Source organism: Heptranchias perlo, chromosome 10, assembly GCF_035084215.1.
Source record: "Heptranchias perlo isolate sHepPer1 chromosome 10, sHepPer1.hap1, whole genome shotgun sequence".
NCBI classification, from domain to species: domain Eukaryota; kingdom Metazoa; phylum Chordata; class Chondrichthyes; order Hexanchiformes; family Hexanchidae; genus Heptranchias; species Heptranchias perlo.
In genome coordinates, this window is record NC_090334.1 from 47,423,372 (window position 1) to 47,447,349 (window position 23,978).

At 42.5% G+C, this 23,978-nt stretch overlaps 1 protein-coding gene across 1 annotated transcript in view; it reads left to right on the top strand.

Annotated features, from left to right (window-relative positions):
* The window catches only part of trim9 (tripartite motif containing 9), a 73,061-nt gene extending 49,977 nt beyond the window's left edge, over positions 1 to 23,084 (top strand). Inside the window, exons 4-8 of the mRNA XM_067991637.1 lie at positions 3,277 to 3,387; positions 4,047 to 4,200; positions 18,151 to 18,308; positions 22,274 to 22,412; positions 22,899 to 23,084. Of these exons, the coding sequence (XP_067847738.1) occupies positions 3,277 to 3,387; positions 4,047 to 4,200; positions 18,151 to 18,308; positions 22,274 to 22,412; positions 22,899 to 22,999 (663 nt within the window). The 3' untranslated portion in view covers positions 23,000 to 23,084. The remainder of the gene's footprint in view (positions 1 to 3,276; positions 3,388 to 4,046; positions 4,201 to 18,150; positions 18,309 to 22,273; positions 22,413 to 22,898) is intronic.
* The last annotated feature ends 894 nt before the right edge of the window (positions 23,085 to 23,978 follow it).

Consider the following 23,978-nt stretch of genomic DNA (forward strand, 5'->3'; position numbering starts at 1 on the left):
AGAATTGTATTCCAGCACAATCTGTAACCTCATGGCCTGGCATATTCCTCACTCTACCATTACTAACAAGCCAGGGGATCAACCCTGGTTCAATGAGGTGTGTAGAAGAGCATGCCAGGAGCAGCACCAGGCATACCTAAAAATGAGGTGCCAACCTGGTGAAGCTACAACTCAGGACTACATGCATGCTAAACTGCAGAAGCAACATGCTATAGACAGAGCTAAGCGATTCCACAACCAACGGGTCAGATCAAAGCTCTGCAGTCCTGCCACATCCAGTCGTGAATGGTGGTGGACAATTAAACAACTCCTTGAACTCTGCCAGCAGATCAACAATCTCCAGCCCTTTCCATGTTTCCCTTCAGAATGTCCATTTGCTTGCAAACAAGAACCTTGCAATCCACAATGGTATTGTGGACAATTGCATTGACATCATGGCTTTGACTGAAACTTGAGTGGTGACTCCTTACCCCTTGCTATACTTGCCCCGCCCAAACCACTGAGGTGGGGGTGTGGCCTCGTCACCAAATCACGCTCCCCGCCACTCCTCTGGCACCTCCTCCTCGAGCACCTCACCTTGTACAACCTCTTGCCTCTCCTTTAACATCCTATTGAAATGAATATTCAAGTTAAAAGTTTAGGTGACTAAAATTTGTCATTGCCATAATTTTTTCTTTTGCAATATTATTGTATGGTCTGCAATTTCCTGAAAAGGCATAACGGCAAGTTACACCAAAATTTACATTGATCTTCCCATTAGCAAGGTACACCGAAATTTCCTGAAAATCTCATTAGCACACACCAGAATGTTAAAAATCAGCGTCAAACAAGTGGAAATTAGCGTAAACAATTGGGGCCTGCAGAAAGCACGGAACTTGCATAGAAATACATAGAAGTTACAACATGGAAACGGGTCATTTGGCCAAACCAGTCCATGTTGGTGTTTACCCCGTCCCCCCATTGCGAGAAAATAGTTCTGATCACATTTACCCACTTTGTTCCTATATTCCTATAACACCTTTTCCTTCATCCGCCTATCCAATCTAATCATGAATGTTGACAGTTTCTGCCTCAACCACTAACCCTGGAAGTGAATTCTACAGCTTCACAACTCTCTGTATAAAGAAATTTCTCCTGCCCTCAGTTCTAAATCACTTGTATTTTTTGGTCCCTCCTTAACCCCTCAACTATTGGAAACAATGTGATTCTATCTACCCTGTCCCATCCTTTTATAATTTTATAAACTTCTATTAAATCATCTTGTAATCTGCGTTCTAACTGAAAAAGACCCAACATTTCAATTCTGTCTTTGTATTAGTATTTCCTCATAGCATATAACTTATGCCATATTCCTTCTTCAAGTCCCTCTTTGTGCAAGAATTTTAAAGTTTGAAGCCATCAAACCATCATTTATGCACATCAGGTACAGTAGCCTAGAAATTCGTCCAATGTACAGCCTCCTAAGCCTCCAGTATGACGGACAGGAAGCACACATTCATTAGCTAGTTCCACATTGCTGGGAGTTTGCACCTGGTGCAAGTATAACTCCAGCCTAGCATAAAGCTGCATTTTTAAAGGGTCTGGGTGACCTTCTGCACAGTTCAATAAGCTTATTTTTCAATCTTTTTAATGTCGACCAAAGCTGTGCTCCTGTTCATAACTTTAAAAATTGACCGCCTAGGGAGTGAAACTCTGCATTTTAAGTACAGTGATATTTTCTCGCCAAGCTAGGAATGAGTTGGTCGGCAGTGCATCTTGGGTCTGCCAACTAAGAATCACAATCTACAGATACCAGTCTCTGAGCAGTGTCTGTTATATAACTGCACTATTAATTCCAGTTAAATGATTTTCAGGGTCGTGCAATGGACTCCAGTAAGTAGTTTTGGTTGCAATGTCGCTTTGTGACCCAGAAAGAAAATTATGGTTGTACATGATGCATATTTAATTTGTCCATATTAGAGTTAAAAAATTCATTTAGCACACATTTTGTCTGTCAAAATTCAATGTTTATAAGTGTATAGAATACTTCCTCCTGATTTTTCTCACATTTCATATTCATAACAGTGCTGGGACTAAGAGGGGGAAAAATTAATCCTTTTTGGCCACAAGAAGTCAGAACTTCAACTGAGAAGTGATGGAAATCTAATGAGAAAGCAGAAACTGAAGCAGTCAAATCACTCATATTTTCCCAAATATTTTGATTACCACTTTCCCATAGTAACTGAAATATCTCATTTTATGATTTGTTTAAAAGACAAATTATATTTCAGAATAACATCATTAAACTTGGTTATCACATTTTCTTGTGTCTTTGACTACCTTTGCTAACATCTTTCCTCTGCTGCATCAGTCTCTCTCAAAACCTTGGGGTTGGAGTTGGTATTATTTATTCTTCCCACAACGCTCACTTTGCCAGTTGGAATTTATCAACTGCACCTGTGCCTACACTTCTCGGAATGCTGCAACCTGCTCATGTGGTGTGGAGAATGTCCCACCATGCATCGCTCTGACTCTAAGATAGTATCTGGAAATGCGTCTTTCCTCAGGCTACAGTAGTATTTATCGATTTATTACATCTGATTTCAAAATAAGTCGATGCATAAATTTTACAACCGAGAACATTTCACAGGTAAATTATTTTCAATTGCTTTTTTTTATTTCAGTGGAAAGCTGGCTCAGAGAGAGAGCGAGAGGATGATCAGAGCATCTGTGCTTAATTGTTTTTGAATTTTCAGTATAAATTATTTACATGAAGATTTATTTTATTCGTGCAAACTTCAAAGCATGTCTTCAGTTGATCCTGAGTGTGTTTTTCCAAATCATTCAAAAATGAGCTAGAAGAAGAATTTTAGAACCTTTTTATTGAGTTTAGTTTAGGGGAAGACTATAATCCAATGCTCTTTTTTGAGAAACAAACAGATGGTTACAGCACTTGTGCTTTTATTTTGTTTATACTCAATTTGCAAAAGAAATATTGTTTAAACAGATTTATTTATCCAACTGCAGGAAGTAAAGGAAACCCTATTTACTTTCCAAAAACCAAACACTTGTTTCACTATTTCTGGGCAGAGTGTCTAGAAATTTCTGTCGCAACTGTTTCTATGGAGATGTGCACTCCAACCTCATTTCCACACTTAAACACCTTCCTCTGCTTGTAGTAGCATATAAGCTGGTGTATATTTTGTTCCTGTTGGATTATTCATTCTGATAACTTGTGCCCAAATTTTTTTGATATCTTGAGAATCAGTGATATTTGTGTCTCTTTTTTCTTTGTAGGTGGTCAGAGATCAAATCAGCCATTGCACGGTCAAGCTGCGCCAAACAACTGGCCTGATGGAATACTGTCTGGAGGTAATTAAGGAGAATGACCCCAGTGGCTTTTTACAGGTCAGTGTGTAATTGTCAATGCTGCGTATTACTGATTGTACTATTGAATGATATTCAGCAATTTGCATGCATTCCCCTAGAACAACATTCAAAGATTTTGCTCCTGTATCTTGTAGCTAGATACAGCAAGTGCTTGGGGAGTTGCTAAACTGCCCGTACATCAACATGGCTATCATAATGAAAGTGTTGCTGTGTTTGATTTTTGTGTGTATGCAATCAGAACAATATGCAGAAATAATTCCATGAACTTGTATAATTATTTTTGTCCCTATCAAAATGTATGTATTATTTCCCCTTTTAAAACCTTGCAAAGTGCACATTCTGCCCTGTTTGATTTAATTCTGATCTCATTATTGCCTACTGTAATAGATTAGCTACAGTAACTACAGACTGAACAAAAAAGTATCCGTATCTAAAACTCATATCTTGAAAGTAGTTGTTTGAAAGGCACAGTTGTGTGACAAGTTTCATTCTATGCTAATGCATGTTTAAATGAAAACATATTATGCAAAATAAAAATGAAAGATTCTTATTGATAGTATGGATAATTTATGGGGTGCCGGTCATTATTTTTGATTAAGTCTAGTATTGGATCTGTAATGACATGCGCATCACTTACAGATGTGAGTGAAATTCTGACAGGTTAACTTTGTTAGCAGATATCAGATGCTTTAATAAAGCGTGTACACTTTACCGATGAGCAATGGGGAAAAGGCATACTACATCCTCGCATGAATACTGACTTTGATTTAACCCTGGACAATGCACCACTGCTGCAATCGATCCTTCAGCTGGACTTCGTACAGATGAAAAGTAAGGATCAGTCTACAGAAATGTGGCTTGAGTGTCGAGTATAAAAAGCGTTGAAAATATTCTTTGGCCAGATAAACCAACTATGGTTTCCGAAGCAGACATAATTTAAAATAAGTTGGTCAGCAAATTGATTTTATTTTAGCTGTTACTCATCTCTGTGGTTTCTCCCTCCATTTTCATACATTTGCAAAGAGTACCCCTCTCCTATCTTACAATTAAAGCAGCTGTAAAATTCATTATTAGTAATGGCCTTTAAAGTAACAAAGTTACATAATGAGTAGAGTGGCAATCTCTACGTTATTTAGAAAGCAACAAAACATTATTTAAAATTTGAGCGTTGGAGGAGAAAGGCACAAAATTTATCCATGTTCAGAAAGACTTTCAGTTTAGAAAACTAAATTGATCAGCAAAGGAAATATGATTGAAATTGATCAGTTTATCTTTATTAACAAATTGGCCCTGTGGGTTTTTTATAAATGTGCTCATCAGGCAAGGGATGCCAATGGTGGAGAATATAACTCTCCTGGATCTGCAAGAAGTGCTACCAACCCACAAAAGCATTGTTCTGTACAGAATAAGGCTGCAATTCTACTGAAACTTTTGAATGCAAAACTGGTGCCCATCTGCATGAAAGTGGTAGTATAAACTCAGGACTCTAGTTCTGATCTGATTCTCTTCTACACTAAAGCCAAACCAGGAGGCCATTTTAGTCTATTTGGGCTTCACAGTAGGTGTGGTACAACTCCAGTCTAAAGCTCCCTTTTTTTCTATCAAACAGTATGCCTTAGCCCTAACCAGAAGAGGTTCTCTACTGTATCAGGGTATATTTGTTCATGGAAATGATGTACATTTTTTACTAATTTTTTTAATACATGTCACCATGAATAGTGGATATAGAGTACAGTATTGTTTGATATGCACAACTGTTAACATTGTAAATACATAGGTAGCCAGGAGTTGGAAAATCTTAGGTTTAAAAAAAAGATAATTTTAGATATCTATTACATACCCATATAATTTTTTTGTATGGCCTTTTGGCTTCTTGGGGCCGATTTTCAGATGTCGGAGTAGGGCTGGGGGGGGGGGGGGCGCCTCCTAAAATTGTATAAATCCGGAGCGGGTTCGGAGCCCGGCTCGAACCCGCTGACTTCAGGTTCCCCAGTGACATGTTCGGGTGAACGCGCTCCTCCCGAATGCAGGACTCCCACCGGCAATTAAAGCCGGCGGGATAATGATTTACATACCTTGACAAATAGTTAAGGTACTTGAGACACCTGATTGAGTAGACATTTTGGCAGGGGTGCAATTTTTAAGGATCCACGCTGTGTGAAACACTCCCTGTTGCAACAGACGTGTTTCAGCAAGCAGCCAGTGGGAGATGTAAATGATTATTTGATAGCCAGGGAGAAAACCTAATTTATTGCAGCAGGGCACTCTGTCACTTCAGACAAAGTTTTGGCTGCAAGACCTTTGTTTTCACTCAACATTCTTACTTTCCACCCAAAACTCTGCTGTGCAAACACATTTACCTACTTTGCGGACCCCTCCAAACTCTGTCAGGATGGTGGGGGGGTGGGGAGCGCCATGGCTGCATTCATCGCTGCATTCATCACTTCATCTAAGGTCGAGCAACATCACCAGCCTCGCCAGGCACGGCATCCACCACCGCCACGTGGAACTCCACAACACAGTGCTGCGCCACAGGCACCTGCAGAAGAGCACGGAGGGCAACAACAGAGAGCAGCGTCGCAGGAGGCACTATCCTCGCAACAGAGTTACAGACTGAGGCTCAGCTTCCTGGACCTCTCTGAGGAGCAGTGCATACGGAGGCTCAGTCAGTTGCCAGGTAGTCACCGACATCTGCAGCCTCCTTCATGCCGAGCTGCTCCCGGCTGGGCCGAGCAGCATCTCCTGGCCTGTCGCTGTCGAAGTCACCACTGCCCTCAACTTCTTTGCCTCCGGATCATTCCAGGGTGCTGCCGGGGTCTCAGCCAAATGGCCTACACCTGCTCCTATTTTCTATGTTTCTATGGAAGCGGGGAGCAGCTCGGCATGAAGGAGGCTGCACACAAGTGCATAAGGCAGGTCACCGACTGCTTGTTTTGCAGGGCTTTGCACTACATCAACTTCCCCATGGACGACCTCAGCCAGACGGAGAGGGCAGTGGGATTCCACGCTATGGCTGGCTTCCCACGGGTGCAGGGTGTAATCGATTGCACCCATATAGCAATACGAGCACCTCTACACAAGTCAGGACTGTTCATCAACAGGAAGGTCTATCACTCCATCAACAATCAGCTCGTTTGTGACCACCGCAAGAGATTCCTTCACATGTGCGCCAGATACCCTGGCAGCTGCCACGATTCCTTCATCTTCCGGGAGTCCAACATCCCGCCCCTCTTCCACGCACCAAACACCTGCAAGGGCTGGCTCCTCGAGGACCAGGAATACTCCCTGCACAAGTGGCTCATGACATCTCTGAGGAACCCCACCACCGAGCACCAGCGTCGATATAACAACAGCCACATCGTCACCGGGTCTATAATTGAGCATGCTATAGGGCTGCTCAAGATGCTCTGTTGTGCCCTGCACAACAGGGCACAACAAAGAGGGGTGCTGCTTGAGGAGGCCCCATCCACATCTGCCATCCACATGGAGGAGGAGGAGGAGCAACCCATGGGCAGAACAGCGGCTCACCTGGCTGCTCGTCAGGCTAGGGAGTCACTGATGTGAACGGTTCTCCTAACATCAGACAGTGTGAAGAGTCCAGTCCTCACCACCTGGACAGAGCAGCAGCCACACCAGCTCCCCCACCTCCACCCCCGCACATAACAGTCCTGCAACTACATATACACCTACTGTAGAGTGACCCAATGGGTGGCGTCAAGTGTGGGCATTCATGGTGAACCTCATGAAAGGACCTTATTACAGAAGCCAGTCAAGAATGGCCAAGATACGGCAATAGTGCTGACAATAATATTGTGCATTTAACAAAAAGCAAATATAAATAACAAACATGACCAACCGTCAAACACCCTTGTGCATCCCCTTTGTGTTTACAAAACCTTTGCCTTTCGCTTCCATAGAAACATAGAAAATAGGAGCAGGTGTAGGCCATTTGGCCCTTCGAGCCTGCTCCGCCATTCAGTATGATCATGGCTGATCCTATATCTCAATACCATATTCCCGCGCTCTCTCCCCATACCCCTTGATGCCTTTTGTGTCTAGAAATCTATATAGCTCCTTCTTAAATATATTCAGTGACTTGGCCTCCACAGCCTTCTGTGGTAGAGAATTCCACAGGTTCACCACCCTCTGAGTGAAGGAATTTCTCCTTATCTCAGTCCTAAAGGTCCTACCCCGTATCCTGAGACTGTGACCTCTCGTTCTGGACCTCCCAGCCGGGGAAACATCCTCCCTGCATCCAGTCTGTCTAGCCCTGTCAGAATTTTATATGTTTCAATGAGATCCCCTCTCATTCTTCTAAACTCGAATGAATACAGGCCGAGTCGACCCAATCTCTCCTCATACGACAGCCCTGCCATCCCAGGGATCAGTCTGGTGAACCTTCGCTGCACTCCCTCTATGGCAAGTATATCCTTTCTTAGGTAAGGAGACCAAAACTGCACACAATACTCCAGGTGTGGTCTCACCAAGGCCCTGTATAACTGCAGTAAGATATCCTTGCTCCTGTACTCAAATCCTCTTGCAATGAAGGCCAACATACCATTTGCCTTCCTAACTGCTTGCTGCACCTGCATGTTTGCTTTCAGTGACTGGTGTACAAGGACACCCAGGTCCCTTTGTACATCAACATTCTCCAATCTATCACCATTTAAATAATACTCTGCCTTTCTGTTTTTCCTTCCGAAGTGGATAACTTCACATTTATCCACATTATACTGCATCTGCCATGTATTTGACTACTCACTCAACTTGTCTAAATCGCCTTGAAGCCTCTTTGCATCCTCCTCACAACTCATAATCCCACCGAGTTTTGTGTCGTCAGCAAACTTGGAAATATTACATTTGGCTCCCTCATCCAAATCATTGATGTATATTGTGAATAGCTGGGGCCCAAGCACTGATCCCTGCGGTACCCCACTAGTCACTGCCTGCCATCCCGAGAAAGACCCATTTATTTCTATTCTCTGTTTCCTGTCTGTTAACCAATTTTCAATCCATGCCAGTATATTCCCCCCCAATCCCATGTGCTTTAATTTTGCACACTAACCTCTTATGTGGGACTTTATCAAAGGCCTTCTGAAAATCCAAATAAACCACATCCACTGGTTCTCCCTTATCTATTCTACCAGTTACAAACTCAAAAAACTCCAGCAGGTTTGTCAAACATGATTTCCCTTTCATAAATCCATGTTGACTTTGTTTAATCCCACTGATATTTTCTAAGTGTCCTGTTATCACATTCCTTATAATAGACTCTAGCATTTTCCCTACTGCTGATGTTAGGCTAACTGGTCTGTAGTTCCCCGTTTTCTCTCCTTCCTTTTTTAATTGTAAACAATTTTACAACACCAAGTTATAGTCCAACGATTTTTATTTTAAATCTACAAGCTTTCGGAGGCTTCCTCCTTCCTCAGGTAAATGTCAGGAGCTCCTTGAAGCCTACGCATTTATACATCATAGAACAATACATGGTGTTTACAGACTGCCCCTGCAACTGCCCGTTGTCAAGGCAATCACCGTGTTCAGACAGAGAGGTGTCACCTGCAGAACCCCCGAATACACATTCAACAAAAAAACAAACAGGAAGAAAAAAAGAGGCAGAAACATCCGGAAGGCAGAGAAAGCCAGCAAATGACCCATCATATTAAAAACAGATAGCTTTTGTTCGCTGGTGGGGTAACGTGTAGCGTGACATGAACCCAAGATCCCGGTTGAGGCCGTCCTCATGGGTGCGGAACTTGGCTATCAATTTCTGCTCGACGATTTTGCGTTGTCGTGTGTCTCGAAGGCCGCCTGTAAGGGACTGTAAGGGACCTACATTTGACTTCACTAATCTTTTTGCTTTTACATACTTGTAGAAGCTTTTACCGTCCACTTTTATGTTCCTTGCAAGTTTACTCTCATACTTTTTTTTCCCCCCCTCTTAATCAATCCCTTGGTCTTTTTTTGCTGAATTCTAAACTGCTCCCAATCTTCAGGCTTGCTACTTTTTCTGGCAACTTTATATGCCTCCTCTTTGGATCTAATACTATCCTCAGTTTCTTTTGTTAGCCATGGTTGGGCTGCTTTTCCTTTTATTTTTGTGCCAGAAAGGAATGTATAATTGTTGCAATTCATGCATTTGTTCCTTAAATGTTAGCCATTGCCTATCCACCGTGATGCCTTTTAATGAAGCTTCCCGATCTATCATTGGCAACTCACTCCTCATACCTTCGTAGCTTCCTTTGTTTAGATTTAGGACCCTAGTTTCGGATGGGACTACTTCACTTTCCATCTTAATGAAGAATTCTATCATGTTATGGTCACCCTTCCCTAAAGGACCCTGCACAACAAGATTATTAATTAACCCCTTCTCATTGCATAATACCCAATCTAGGATAGCCTGTTCCCTGGTTGGCTCCTCAACGTACTGGTCTAAAAAACCATCTCGTACACACTTCAGGAATTCATCCTCCACAGTATTATTGCTAATTTGGTTTGGCCAGTCTATATGTAGATTAAAGTCAGCCATGATTACTGTAGTACCTTTGTTACATGCATCTCTAATTTCCTGTTTGCCGTCCCCTACATTACCACTACTGTTTGGAGGCTTATAGACAACTCCCACCATTGTTTTCTGCCCCTTGGTGCTCCTTAACTCCACCCAGACTGATTCTACATCTTGATTTTCTGAGCCAATATCCTTTCTCACTATTGCTCTGATTTCATCCTTTAGTAACAACACCATCCCACCTCCTTTTCCTTTTTGCCTGTCCTTCCTAAATACCCTTGGATATTCAACTCCCAGCCTTGGTCACGCTGCAGCCATGTCTCCGTAATCGCAATTATATCATATCCATTTACATCTATTTCTGACTACTTCTACGTGGTGCATCCCCTGTGGCTGCAGCAGAGGTAGTGGCAGGTTGCTCTTGTTCATGCCCTGACCGATTAGATGCTTTGGGCCTTCGCCCTCTGGGTTTTGGTGCCTGTGAGGGCCCCTCCAAAGACTGCTCCACCTGCACTGTGCAGGGGCAGACTCTGCCACCTGGAGAGGAGGCAGCATTGCGGGTACTGGTTGAGAGGGGGGCAACGGGTGAGACATGGGGGCACTTTGAGTGGCGTCCCCACTTCCATATCCCCTTTCGCCATCATCCCTCCCCTGGGCCAGGCCCACATCACTCCGACCACTCTGCTGGATGACAGTTTGGAGGACATGTGTGACTCCATGTAAGGCTGGAGTATCTGCCTGCCCGTTTAAGGCGGCAGAATGTTGTTCATCCCGAGTCCAAAGGGCCGTTGTCAGGTCCTGAATGGACTCATTTGTGAGCCGTGCTTGAAGCTCCATGGAGGCTAGCCTTCCCTCCTTCGCAGACATTCCCGCACTTACCCACGATACTATCTCAGATGCCCTCAAGCCCCTGTGACAGTATCTCAGAGATGCCTTCCCTTATCTGTGCCACCATTCCACTCATGGAGGAGTTGGAATCCTCCATCCTCTGCGCGATTGTGGAGAGTGCGCGTGGCACCTATTCCAGCACCTCGCAAATGTGCTGCTGCCCCTCGATCATTTTCCTTTTAATGGATGGCCCCCGGGGTTCAGCATCTGTGTCCAACTGAGCAGAGCTGGAGAAGAGTGCTCCCACCGACGCGGACTCTCCACACTGCTCCCCGTGTCTGCTCGTGCTCACGTATGTGGTAACTCACCATGTGCGACCCCAAATAACTGAGGACGGGGACCACCTTGGTGTTTGCATCTGCGCTGTTGGATGGCTCGCTCAGATGTGATGGTGCACCCTCAGAGGCCGGCAGGTCCTCTGAGGAATCGCCCTCTGCCATCACAGCAGTTGCTGAAAGCTCTATAAGAGAACAGAAGGCAATATTAAGCATGATGACAGATGTTGAGGTGCTGAAGATGGCAAGGCATGTTAACATCAATTGATACTGTGTGTGCTGAATGTTAAAGTTCTGTCACCAGACGGGTGCCAGTCTCAGCATCCCCGACGGACAGGCACTTGGATGTGGCTCAACTCCAGCGCCTCCGCGTCTGTGAGCACGATTACCCGTTGCGACCCCCCTCCAGTCCCCGCCTCCTCCAGTGCATTCTGAGCTCTGTTCTATAAGGGGAGAAAGTAGAGACGTGTGAGTGAGTGATGGTGACGTAGCCAACTGCTGAATGCATTGGTTTGGGTGCGGCTGACTGTGAAAGAGATTCATCAGAGGGTGAGTATGAGATCGAGCCATGACATTGTATGAGCATTGGGTTGAGTGGTAGCAGGGAGGTGAGGAAGTGCAGGTAAATTGAGGGTGAGCTTTGAGTGGGTGTGAGGAGTGATGTGTGATAGAGTAGTGTTGGCAGTGCAGAATGAGTTGGGGGGTGGGGGCGTTGATATGGAATGCGGAATATAGGAGAATGAGTAAGTGTACTCGCTTTGGCTGACCTGAACTGGATCCAGGTGCGGGAGATGATGCTGCTGCTGGTGACCTCCTCTGCCACCTCGAGGCAGGCCTTCTTGATGGCAGAGACAGGCCACTTACTCCCGTCCACCAGGTAAAAGACATCCCTCCTCCTCCTCACCCTATCCAGTAGCACCTGGAGTGAGGCATCACTGAATCTAGGAACAGCCTTTTCCCTGGGCTGTTCCATTGTGCTATTTGGGTGTTTCCTCCAGGAGCAGCCATTGGAGGACTGCCCCGTTAAATAGAGCTCCTCCAGCTGACAGCTTGTGATGTGGGTACGCAGTCCACCCACTGTGCAGGTTTCTGATGGCAAACCCGGAAGCCACGTTAAGTGGCTCCAATTTACCCGCGATCGTGTGGGGAACGAACGGACGGATTTTACTGGGCGGGTTACCCATGCGCCCAATCGCTCCACCCCCACTGCCATCCCGCTAATATCGGGGCCCTTATATCACTGTCAAAAGCAGCTGTAATTAATTGTTCCTGAATCCTCTTAACCTGAAGCAAGATACCCCAAGTATAATAACATTAAATTCTAAGAGAATTTGGCATATTATGAAATAAGAGACTGTAAAGCAGTTTTTCTAGATTACTCTAAACAAGTGGGTAACAGTCCACAAATGTCTTTCAACTTTTACAATCATATCCGTAATTTAATGCTTTGCATTTACGATAACATTAAAACTTGATGAAGATTTCAGCTGCAGTTTTAGAAAGACCTATAACGTTACACAGTCTTAAAGGAAAGCATTTCCAACATTTTTGGGTGGATCAACGAGGACAATTAGAAAAAAAAATTAATGTTTCCTGAAGGCTTTTTTTGTGACCAATAATAAAAACATTACAGGTTTGTTGTGTTGTATATGATGTCAAGAATTAATACAGTAGCTTATTTGACATTATTTGCTCCTTTTAGTTAAGGACATTGTGGCTAGGAGACCAAATTAAAAGTAGTCTTCCTCGAGAACTGCATTAGCAAGTGGAAATTCAATGCCTATTTAAAAGAAATGGGCGGACACATGGCAGATGAAAATTAACGCAGAGAAGTGCGAAGTGATACATTTTGGCAGAAAAACCAGGAGAGGCAATATGAACTAAATGGTACATCTCTAAAGGGGTCTCCTCTTTAAAGGCTACCCATTGTTCAATTACAGTTTCGTCTGCCAATCTTTGAATCCAATTTACCCGGGCCAAATCCGTTCTCAACCCACTGAAATTGGCCCTCCTCCAATTAAGTATTTTTACTCTAGATTGCTCTGTCCTTTTCCATAACTAATCTCAACCTTATGATACTATGATCACTGTTCCCTAAATGTTCTCCCACTGACACTTTCTCCACTTGACCCACCTCATTCCCCAGAACCAGATCCAGCAATGCCTCCTTCCTTGTTTGGCCGGAAACATACTGATCAAGAAAGTTCTCCTGAACACACTTCAGAAATTCTTCCCCCTCTTTGTCATTTACACTATTACTATCCCAGTCTATATTAGGGTAGTTGAAGTCCCCCATTATCACTACTCTATAGTTCTTGCACCTCTCTGTAATTTCCCTGCAGATTTGCTCATGTATATCCTTCCCACTAGTTGGTGGCCTATAGAATACACCCAGTAGTGTAATGGCACCTTTTATTGTTTCTTAACTCTAACCAAATAGGTTCTGTCCTTGACTCCTCAAGGACATCCTCTCTCTCCAGCACTGTAATATTCTATCTCCTTAATCAATACTGCCCCCCCCCCCCCCAACCCCAAGCTCCTTTCTTTCCTGAACACCTCGCATCCAGGAATATTTAGTTCCGAATCCTGCCCTTTTTTGAGCCAGGTCTCCTCTTATTGCCACAACATCTTATTCCCATGTGGCTATTTGCATCTGCAGCTCACCAACCTTATTCACCACACTTGGTGTGTTTACACACATGCACTGTAAGCCTATCTTAGATCTTCTCGTATTTTCCCTTAGTCTGATCCCGCCTAATACTGTACGATTTCTTACTCTAGTGCTGTCTGTCTCTCCCAATCCTTTGTGCACCTTGTTTCTCCTTTCTAATGCTGTATCCTGGTGCCCATCCCCCTGCCAAATTAGTTTGAACCCCATTCGTGGCTTTCAAAAAGGAATTGGATAAATACTTGAAGGGCTATGGGGAAAGAGTGGGGAATTGGGACTAATTGGATTGCTCTTGCAAAGAGCTGGCACGGGCTCCATGGGTCGAATAACCTCTATCTGTGCTGTGACCATTCTATGATTCTTTGAACGTACTGTGGGATAGGGTGTGAGAAGTTCGATTATTGAAATTTAGCTGCTCACGTTGTGCATCTGTAGCAACCCCGATGTAAATTTGCTAGATTTATTGGGACCAGCCACCAGGAAGACCAGTTTTTTTTTCCCCCTGATTCTTCCTGGTGGCTGGTCTCAATGAATCCATCAAGTTTGTACTGGAGCTGTCATCAGGTGTACAAGATGTACCTCTCAGGAAACAGTGACACAAAGCACCCTTCTCTGGCCCACGTAAAAGCAGCTTTGGTCATAGATGGAGTACTTCGGCTTGCACCAATAAGCTTAGGTAATGAGCTGTGGGGGTGTGGAAATGGAGGGAGACGATTGTGAATATTTGACTTCTGCGTGGCTCGAATGCAGATTCTGTAATAAAGGACAATTTCAGGAATCGTGAAGACTCCAGTTACCAGCCTACTGAATGAATTGAGCATATGCAGAGGTGAACTGGACAATTGCGTTTAGATTCATAAGCTTTGTACACTAGTTAGAAGATATTGCATGAAATATGTCAAACCATAAAGTTAATGATGTGAAGTGTACTTTAAAATTTGAATCATTGTGCTAATATATGTTTGCCATTGCATATTTCACAAGATTGCGATTATATTGCTGTATCTTTTGATTTGTTCATGGTTTTTTTTTAAGCAAGCTCTCTCCACCTTTACTGGTACCTATTTTAGTGAGTTTATTTTTCATTTCTAATCCATGTTATGAACTTTAAAGCTAAAGCCTGAAAGTTCTGCTTTTGATGCTTTCCTGCATGATAGTGAATTTGCTGGTCAGAATCCCTTCCATGTGGAGTATTTGTTCCAGATTTCCACTAGCCTTTTTGTGGAAAAAGTGCTTCCTCATTTCACCCCTTAATGGCCTAGCTCTAATTTTATTGTTATGCCCCTTTGTCCTGGATTCCTCCACCAAGGGAAAGAGCTTCTCTATCCTATCGAATCCCATTATCAGTTTAAACACCAAGATTAGATCACCCCTCAACCTTCTAAACTGATTATTGCATTTGTGCTTCAGTACCATCAAGCCATTTGATTTTATTGTTTCTTGAATTATTTTTATCATGCATTTCATTCATAAAATCTGTACAATAGATTAGACAATTGTGCAAAACAACTGGGTTTCTTTTGTCTAAGGTAATCCATCTTCAATACACTCTTGGCCTGAAGTTTAAAATGGCATTTAGAAATGCATAACAAGCTGCCAGAAGAGAACTTCTAGAGTGATGAGTGACCAGATTGGCTCAATATTTGGGCACATTGTGAATTCTGTTCTGACATTTGGTGGCAGATACAGGTGCTTACAATTATAATTTGAACAATTAGATTTAAATTCTCCAAGTAAGTCCGCATTTTGTAGAACTTGGAAGCTATTTATTAATCCATGGTATATTCATGAATACAGTGTCTGAAATTTGAATCTGTTAATTAGTGACATTCGCTTAGCTCTGTTCTATTTTAAACTATTTTAAATAAATTATAGGACTGGAAATATGCTCTGGAAGTCAGCAGCCATATTAGACTGGGACCAACTAAATAATTATAGTCAAATTAACTTTTCAAAAGAAATCCAGAGAAATTGTTCAACTCTGGAATTAAAAGATCCTTTGTGGACCTTTTTATTTACATTACATCAGTGATCACGTGCAATTCTTTCACTGTGTATAAGACCCACAACTCACTGCCACAAGCATGAGTGAGTTATGTAGGTCTTGCTGAGGAGGGAAAATATAATTGGAATGTCTGGTATAATGTTTTTTTAAATGAGGAGAGGTTTCATATAATAGCTGAATACAGAGCCGTTGGGTGATTTTTACGGGTGATACTTTTATCTTTACTGGTATGGCTTACGGACTAGTGAATAATACCCACAAATAAATTCAGTGTAGTAGATTTATTACTAATGTACGTCAAGTGCAGAGGTTTTAAAAGTAAAATACTGCAGATGCTGAAAATCTCAAATAAAAACAGAAAATGCTGGAAATCTCAACAGGTCAGAGTGAGACAGAGATTTAAAATGGCCAGGGACCGGAAGCTCAGGGTCATGCTCAGGGACTGTTCACTCTGCTACACCCTTGTCCACTCATCCATCGTCCTCAACACATGCTTCCCTTCACTTGGCACTTTCCTGTCCAAGGCGATGCACCGCCTGCCCTTTCACCGCCTGCCCTTTCACCGCCTGCCCTTTCACCGCCTGCCCTTTCACCGCCTGCCCTTTCACCGCCTGCCCTTTCACCGCCTGCCCTTTCACCGCCTGCCCTTTCACCGCCTGCCCTTTCACCGCCTGCCCTTTCACCGCCTGCCCTTTCACCGCCTGCCCTTTCACCGCCTGCCCTTTCACCGCCTGCCCTTTCACCGCCTGCCCTTTCACCGCCTGCCCTTTCACCGCCTGCCCTTTCACCGCCTGCCCTTTCACCGCCTGCCCTTTCACCGCCTGCCCTTTCACCGCCTGCCCTTTCACCGCCTGCCCTTTCACCGCCTGCCCTTTCACCGCCTGCCCTTTCACCGCCTGCCCTTTCACCGCCTGCCCTTTCACCGCCTGCCCTTTCACCGCCTGCCCTTTCACCGCCTGCCCTTTCACCGCCTGCCCTTTCACCGCCTGCCCTTTCACCGCCTGCCCTTTCACCGCCTGCCCTTTCACCGCCTGCCCTTTCACCGCCTGCCCTTTCACCGCCTGCCCTTTCACCGCCTGCCCTTTCACCGCCTGCCCTTTCACCGCCTGCCCTTTCACCGCCTGCCCTTTCACCGCCTGCCCTTTCACGTGAAAGAGTGATTTACTTGTACTACTTTCAATTTAGTATACTATATTTGCTGCTCACAATGTACTCTCCTCTACATTGGGAGAGTAAATGCAGATTGGGTGATTGCTTTGATGAAGACCTCCGTTCAGTCTGCAAGCATTACCCTGAGCTTCCGGTGGTTTGCCTTTTAATTCTCCGCCCCATTCCCACTCTAATCTCTTTCGGTCTCCTACACTTTACAACCTTCCAGACTCTACATTGATTTTAATAACTTCAGATCATAACCACTGCTCCCATTTTTTTCGGACAGCAAGTGCTGGTAATGGTTCTGATGTTGCCATTTACAGCTCCTCTAGACCCATCTTTTGTTTCTTTACTTGTCCCATTACCACCCCCTTTTCCTTGCATCATCCATTTTGTTATTTAATCACTCCTGCCCCATCACCGACCTTCCCTTTTGTTCTTTCCTCCCCTCCCCATCTCCTCCTCCTCTCCTTTCCCCCCCCTCCCTTTTCCCTGGCTCTGTATTTGCTTAAAAACTGTTAAATCTTTACTTCTTCCAGTTCTGATCTGGATCGACCTGAAACGTTAACTCTGTTTCTTTCTCCACAGATGCTGTCTGACCTGCTGAGTATTTCCAGCATTTTCTGTTTTTATTGCAGAGGTTTTGAAGATGTTAAAGATCAAATGGCGGGGCTTAACGATAAACTCTTAACTTTTTGCAATTGCTGTAACATTGTACAATGAATAAATGACTGTCTAACACATTGGAATGAATAGAATTTAGGGCTTAGTCAGAGGAAAGCTTAATGCCTTGATTGTCATTTGCAGTCCCCTCCAAACACATGATCTACATAGCACAACAACAATTGAGCAGCAGATACAGAGGCTGCAAAAATTACTGTAACCATCAATGTGGAGATGCCGGTGATGGACTGGGGTTGACAATTGTAAACAATTTTACAACACCAAGTTATAGTCCAACAAATTTATTTTAAATTCCACAAGCTTTCGGAGTTTACCTCCTTCGTCAGGTGAACGGTCACCGTTCACCTGACGAAGGAGGTAAACTCCGAAAGCTTGTGGAATTTAAAATAAATTTGTTGGACTATAACTTGGTGTTGTAAAATTGTTTACAATTGTAACCATCAAAGCACTGCAGATCTTTTTCCTTGGCTCCTGCAATTCTAAATGAGCTTAAAAGATGGCCTGAGGGCCTTCTGGCTAAATTCCAGACACTAAGTCAGGTGACAAGTTGAGAATAGTTCTTTGTTTTTTAGAAGCGACGGTTACACTCATTTCTGCTTAGTTCCCTCTCCAGTGCCATCAGCCCCAATCTTGCAGCTGGAGGAATGTTGTACTCGCAACAACAGTGCTACGTTGTCCTGGAAACAGCCACCACTTTCGTTAGTTCAAGTAGAAGGCTACATTCTAGAACTAGATGATGGAAATGGTGGCCAATTTAGAGTAAGTATTGCAGAATGCAAACATGGATGGAAATCGTTATGAACAAGGAGGTGTGTGATATCTTTATTTTAGAAGAAGGGAAGTGCTTTCCTGACAAACTAAACTGTGCATGCAGTGGAGTTAAGTTTGGGCATGAGGCAATGCTCAGGCAATATTTGTAGTGAATGCAGACTATATTTACTTATTTCAATTTTATGCCCCTCATCATTATAAAATTACATAATGAGGTTTTTTTGCTAGAATGGTACTATAGAACTAAAATCCAGCAGAGCATTTAAACTCAGGCCTATTATACCACCTTCATTGGATTCCAGAAAATAACCATTTGATGTGATTTGTGCAGATGAGTAATTTTGTATGTTGCACAGCAATGCCCAACTGGCACTGCATTTTCCTGACTTGGATGGCTACTGATTAAGCATCCAGAGCCAGAAAAGATGTGAGATTCTATGAAAATTATGTCAGCTTAGTGGCTTTCTGCAAAGATGACTATGTCTGAAAAGTAGGTTTTCATATTAAGGGGGAAGAATGCTCTAACTGTAATTGCAGTCTATCGCTGATGACTCAAAGTTGTTTTTGTGCTAAAAATTAATTACCTAATTTAAGCATTGTAAATTAACACAGCAAAGTGAGAATTTGTTGCTGAAAATTAATTTGAATTATTCAAAAATTCAGCGAACTTGAATTAAGAGTAGATTGTATCTTTTTTTCACAGTTCCTGGATGAGGAAGTATTTTATACTGAATGCACTTTCTCCCACCAGCATTCTCCTAAAGCATCCAAAGATCAGATTAAATTTAATAAAACTTGAAATAATGTGATCAGATTTTTGTTTTAACAAGCACTGAATTTGTTCCAAAAGTTGGTCCATCAGCACTCTACTTTGACCATCCGTGCAAATATTCTGTGCAGTGGCAGGTATGAGTTCTCCCCACACAGTGAAATCATCATGGGGATGTGCCTGCGGAGCATGAGCGTAAAACTCAAAGGGAGACTCTTCTCACCTCATTCTTGTCAATCAAGTAGCAGCCAGTCATTACTAAAATAGGAGTCCTGCTTTATGTCTTGAACTCTTATCGAATGTTTTCTGTACTGGGAGGTGGCGGGGCGGAGTGGCATTCTCTAACTGTGACGTGGTCTGGATTTCTTCAGAAAGAGAAGGCCAATGCTGAAAAGGTTGGCTTTTTTTGAATCAGGCTAGAATTAGAAAATCTGAAAAGCCTATTGTAATAATTTAGAATGTGGTTTGCCAAAACATGATTTAAAAATTAGTTTTGTGATGCACACTGCATTGTGTTCTTGTACAATATATTTTTGTCTATGCTTGGATGTGCACTGAATGGTCACATAAATTAGAGTTCTTTTTAGAGAGAGGCCTATTTTCCCCCACAAAAGCTGTAGCAAGGCCGTACTGCAAAAATAGTGGTGTTTGCCAGATTGATGCACTATGATTTGAATTTGGTTCAACATGTTTAATGGTGCATCTTACAAAGTACAGAATTGCAAAAAAAAACTTACATTTTATCGGCAAAAATTTCAGTGGTTTTTGAATAGGGGAAAATGTAGTTCCAGAAAAGAGAAGGCTGAGGGGTGACCTGATAGAGGTGTTTAAGATTATGAAAAGGTTTGATGGGGTAGACATAGAGATGATGTTTCCACTTGTGGGGGAGACCAGAACTAGCGGCCATAAATCATAATCAAATAAAGGTTACAGCATGGAGGGAGGCCATTCGGCCCATCGAGTCTGTGCAAGAGCAATCCAGAGAGTCCAACTCCTCCACCCTATCCCCGTAGCACTGCAAATTCATTCCTTTCAAGTACTTATCCAGTTCCCTTTTGAAAGCCATGATTGAATCTACCTCCACCAATCCCCTGTGGCAGTGCATTCCAGATCCTAACCACTCACTTTTTAAAAAAAAAAGTTTTTCCTCATATCACCTTTTGGTTCTTTTGCTAATCACCATAAATCTATGTCCTCTGGTTCTTGACCCTTCCACCAATGGGAACAGTTTCTCTCTATCTACAATGTCTAGACCCTTCATGATTTTGAATACTTCTATCAAATCTCCTTTCAACCTTCTCTATTCCAAGGAGAACAACCCCAGCTTCTACAGTCTATCCACATAACTAAAGTCCCTCATCCCTGGAATCATTCTAGTAAACCTCTTCTGCACTCTCTCTAAGGCCTTCACATCTTTCCTTCAGTGCGGTGCTCAGAACTGGACACAATACTCCAATTGTGGCCGAACCAGTGTTTTATTAAGGTTCAACATAACGTCCTTGCTTTTGTACTCTGTGCCTCGATTTATATAGCCCAGGATCCCGTATGCTTTTTTAACCGCTTTCTCAACCTGCCCTGCCACCTTCAACATTTGTGTACTAATACCCCCAGATCTTTCTGTTCCTGTACCCTGTTAGAATTGTGCCCTTTAGTTTATATTGCCTCTCCTCATTCATCCTACTGAAATGTATCGCCTCGCATTTTTCTGCGTTAAATTTCATCTGCCATGTGTGTGGCCCTCCCCTGTACCACCAGCCTGTCTATATTCTCGTGAAGTCTATCACTAGCCTCCTTGCTGTTCACTACACTTCCAAATTTTGTGTCATCTGCAAATTTGGAAATTGTGCCCTATACACCCAAGTCCAAGTCACTGATATATATCAAGAAAAGCAGTGATCCTAATACTGATCCCTGGGGAACAACACTATAAGATAGTCACTAATAAATCCAATAGGGAATTCAGGAGAAACTTCTTTACCCCAAGAATAGTTAGAATGCGGAACTCGCTTTCGCAAGGAGTAGTTGAGGCGACAAGCATAGATGCATTTAAGGGGAAGCTAGATAAACACATGAAGAAAGGAATAGAAGGTTTTGCTGATCGGATTAGATGAAGAGTAGGCTCGTGTGGAGCATTAGCACTGGCATGGACAAGTTGGGCCAAATGGCCTGTTTCTGTGCTGTACATTCTATGTGATTTCCTCAAGGGAAGCTGGATTAAAATACTGATTATGCTGGGAGGGATGTTCATGGAAATTTATGCCTGTGTAATTGAGTTTTAATAAGTAAATAATTGATTGCCTGTGACAAAGTGATGCACTGTGGGTTCTCATCTGCAGACGTGGTTTCCAGTTTTAACTGTACTTTAGGGAAGGTGCCAAGATGAAGGCAGAAACTTTCCCACAAGGAAGGAGGCACTGAGTTAAGGGTGACTTTCCCTCCCTGATTTTCTTCGTTGCACCCTCTTTCCCCATAGAAAAGGAACTGGCCTCTGCTGTGTTCATCTCCACAACAGCACAACTAAGCTTGGCAATTCAGTGTAGGAAATTGTGGATGTAAGTCTACATTCAGTGGTGAGACTGCAAGGAATGTGCCTTGCCAAGATTTAGGCTTCCACAGGGCCACCTTGGTGTAATAAAGATAGACCTCCCTATGGGGATGGGGTCAGTGCATTTGGAGAAGACAGAGATTTGAGTTGAACAAAGGATTTTTATACATTTAGTACCAAACTTCTCACTTGTCCTCGTTCAAATGTATTGGGAGGTTTTTTAAATCACTATGGCACAGGCAACTGGAAATTATGCTTGGAAACATTTTTTTTTACAGATCTTTGGAAATATAGAATTGTGTTTGAATTCAAGCTTGACTATACTAGCTTAGTTGCTATCTACTTGTAGACAAAAGAAACTTGTTAGGCTGCTGCCAACAATGGGGAAATTCGAATGTGGTGATTATACAGTACAGAAAGCTAATCACAGTGGTATGCAGGCTGTTAAGGGGAGTTTCAGTAACACATTAAATGTGTAGGAGTAAAATATTTCCCAATTAGCCTGCTATCTGCACATCATGGGTGGGAGATTAACATTCAGAGAACAAGACCTGCACAAGAGATAAATCAGCATCCTTTGTACACTGGTCAAAGGTAATCTCAATTGTTTAACTGTGTGTTTCTGATTTTCATGAACAGGAGGTGTATGTAGGAAAAGAAACAATGTGCACTGTTGATGGGCTACATTTCAACAGCACATATAGTTCCCGGGTGAAAGCTTTCAACAAGGCAGGAGTTGGTCCTTACAGCAAGACGCTTGTACTACAGACTTCAGAGGGTGAGGTTTCATCACAGATGCTTTAAGAATACCTTAAATTTTGTGATTATGGGATTTTTGCAGATGCATATACTCTAAAATAAGTAGGAAGCTTTGTTTTTAAAAAGTCAAATATTATCAACAAAGTACTGTAAAGTAGCTAATCTGTGCAAAATATAGGTTGTGATAAACTGTCATATTCAGTATCTCAAGTATTCATGGATTGTATACTGCAGAAAGTTAATGGCTTGCTCTTAAGAAAAGTTAGCCTTTTAGCCATTTCAGAAAAGCATTTTTTGATTGTATATACAAATGTTAATATTTTTAAAGCTAAACTGAATGTATGGTGAACCATTTTTGTATGATTATTGTATTTTGAGCTGCTGACATTTAACACTATAAATCCTTTTTAAAGACTCTGTAAAACTAAATTAACTGGTGTGGTACATTTGATTGCCAAGCCTCGGAAGGTTTTTTTTCTAAAGAAATCCCTGTTGTATTTTGCAGATATCACCTGTCCATACAATCAGTGTAAGTTAGCCACTATTATAAATGTCTTGCTTCAGTGGCCTGATATCTGCTTGTTCGTTTGTTCGTCTGCTATCTAATTGTAATATTTACAGTTATAAAATGTGAAAAGGCCACAGGAATATTATTGTTAATCAAACGTATTTGATGGAATGGAAAAATAAACTACCTGTGTAATTCAAAGATTGGACTGTTTTGGAGTTTGCAAGTGCATAGCAATCTAATACTGTGTTTTGTTTCTGTGTGCTTATACTAAGCATTTTGTTTGTAGGCTGTTTTTGACCAAGCAAAACTCTGCAGGTAGATAGCTTACAAAATCATCATTGTTCTTACTCTGCCACAAGGTAGAACTAACTCATAAATGTTTATGGAGTCAGCATAAGCCAAGCTTTTAATACAGCTGCTTTTGTCCTATTTTGTGATTTTAAAACTGCGACAGGACTGAAGTTGGTCTTAACTAACCATTGTATTGAGAATATTTGTTTCTTGTGGGAATTCCCCTGATGGTTCAGTGGATAAGTCATGTTACTATCTTGAAGGGCTTCAAGCTCTATTGTAGTCTATGCTGAACTGCTTAATTGCAGCCATGACACCAGCAGGGATGGTACATTTGGCCCCATTGTCCCCCGACTAAGGAATGGATAATTGAGTCAGAATTTCCACTCTTGATTGCAGCCTAATGATCCTTACTGAAAAGTGCTTATGTTTGGACATCAGGCAAGGAAAGAATTGGATTTCACTATGATGCCCTCACAATTGAATGGGGGTTGGCTAACACCCTCTGGGTTTGTTCATGAATATCCGTAACCATATGCTAAAGCAAGACTTGCATTTACATAATGCCTTATCACATTTCTTTTTTAAAAAATTGCTAGTGTTAACATGTGATGAAGTACTTTTGAAATACAATGACTGTTCTTATGTAAACAATTTTACAACACCAAGTTATAGTCCAGCAATTTTATTTTAAATTCACAAGCTTTCGGAGGCTTCCCCCTTCCTCAGGTGAACGATGTGAAATGAAGTCCTCGAAATGAAATCGCATTTATAATTCACAGA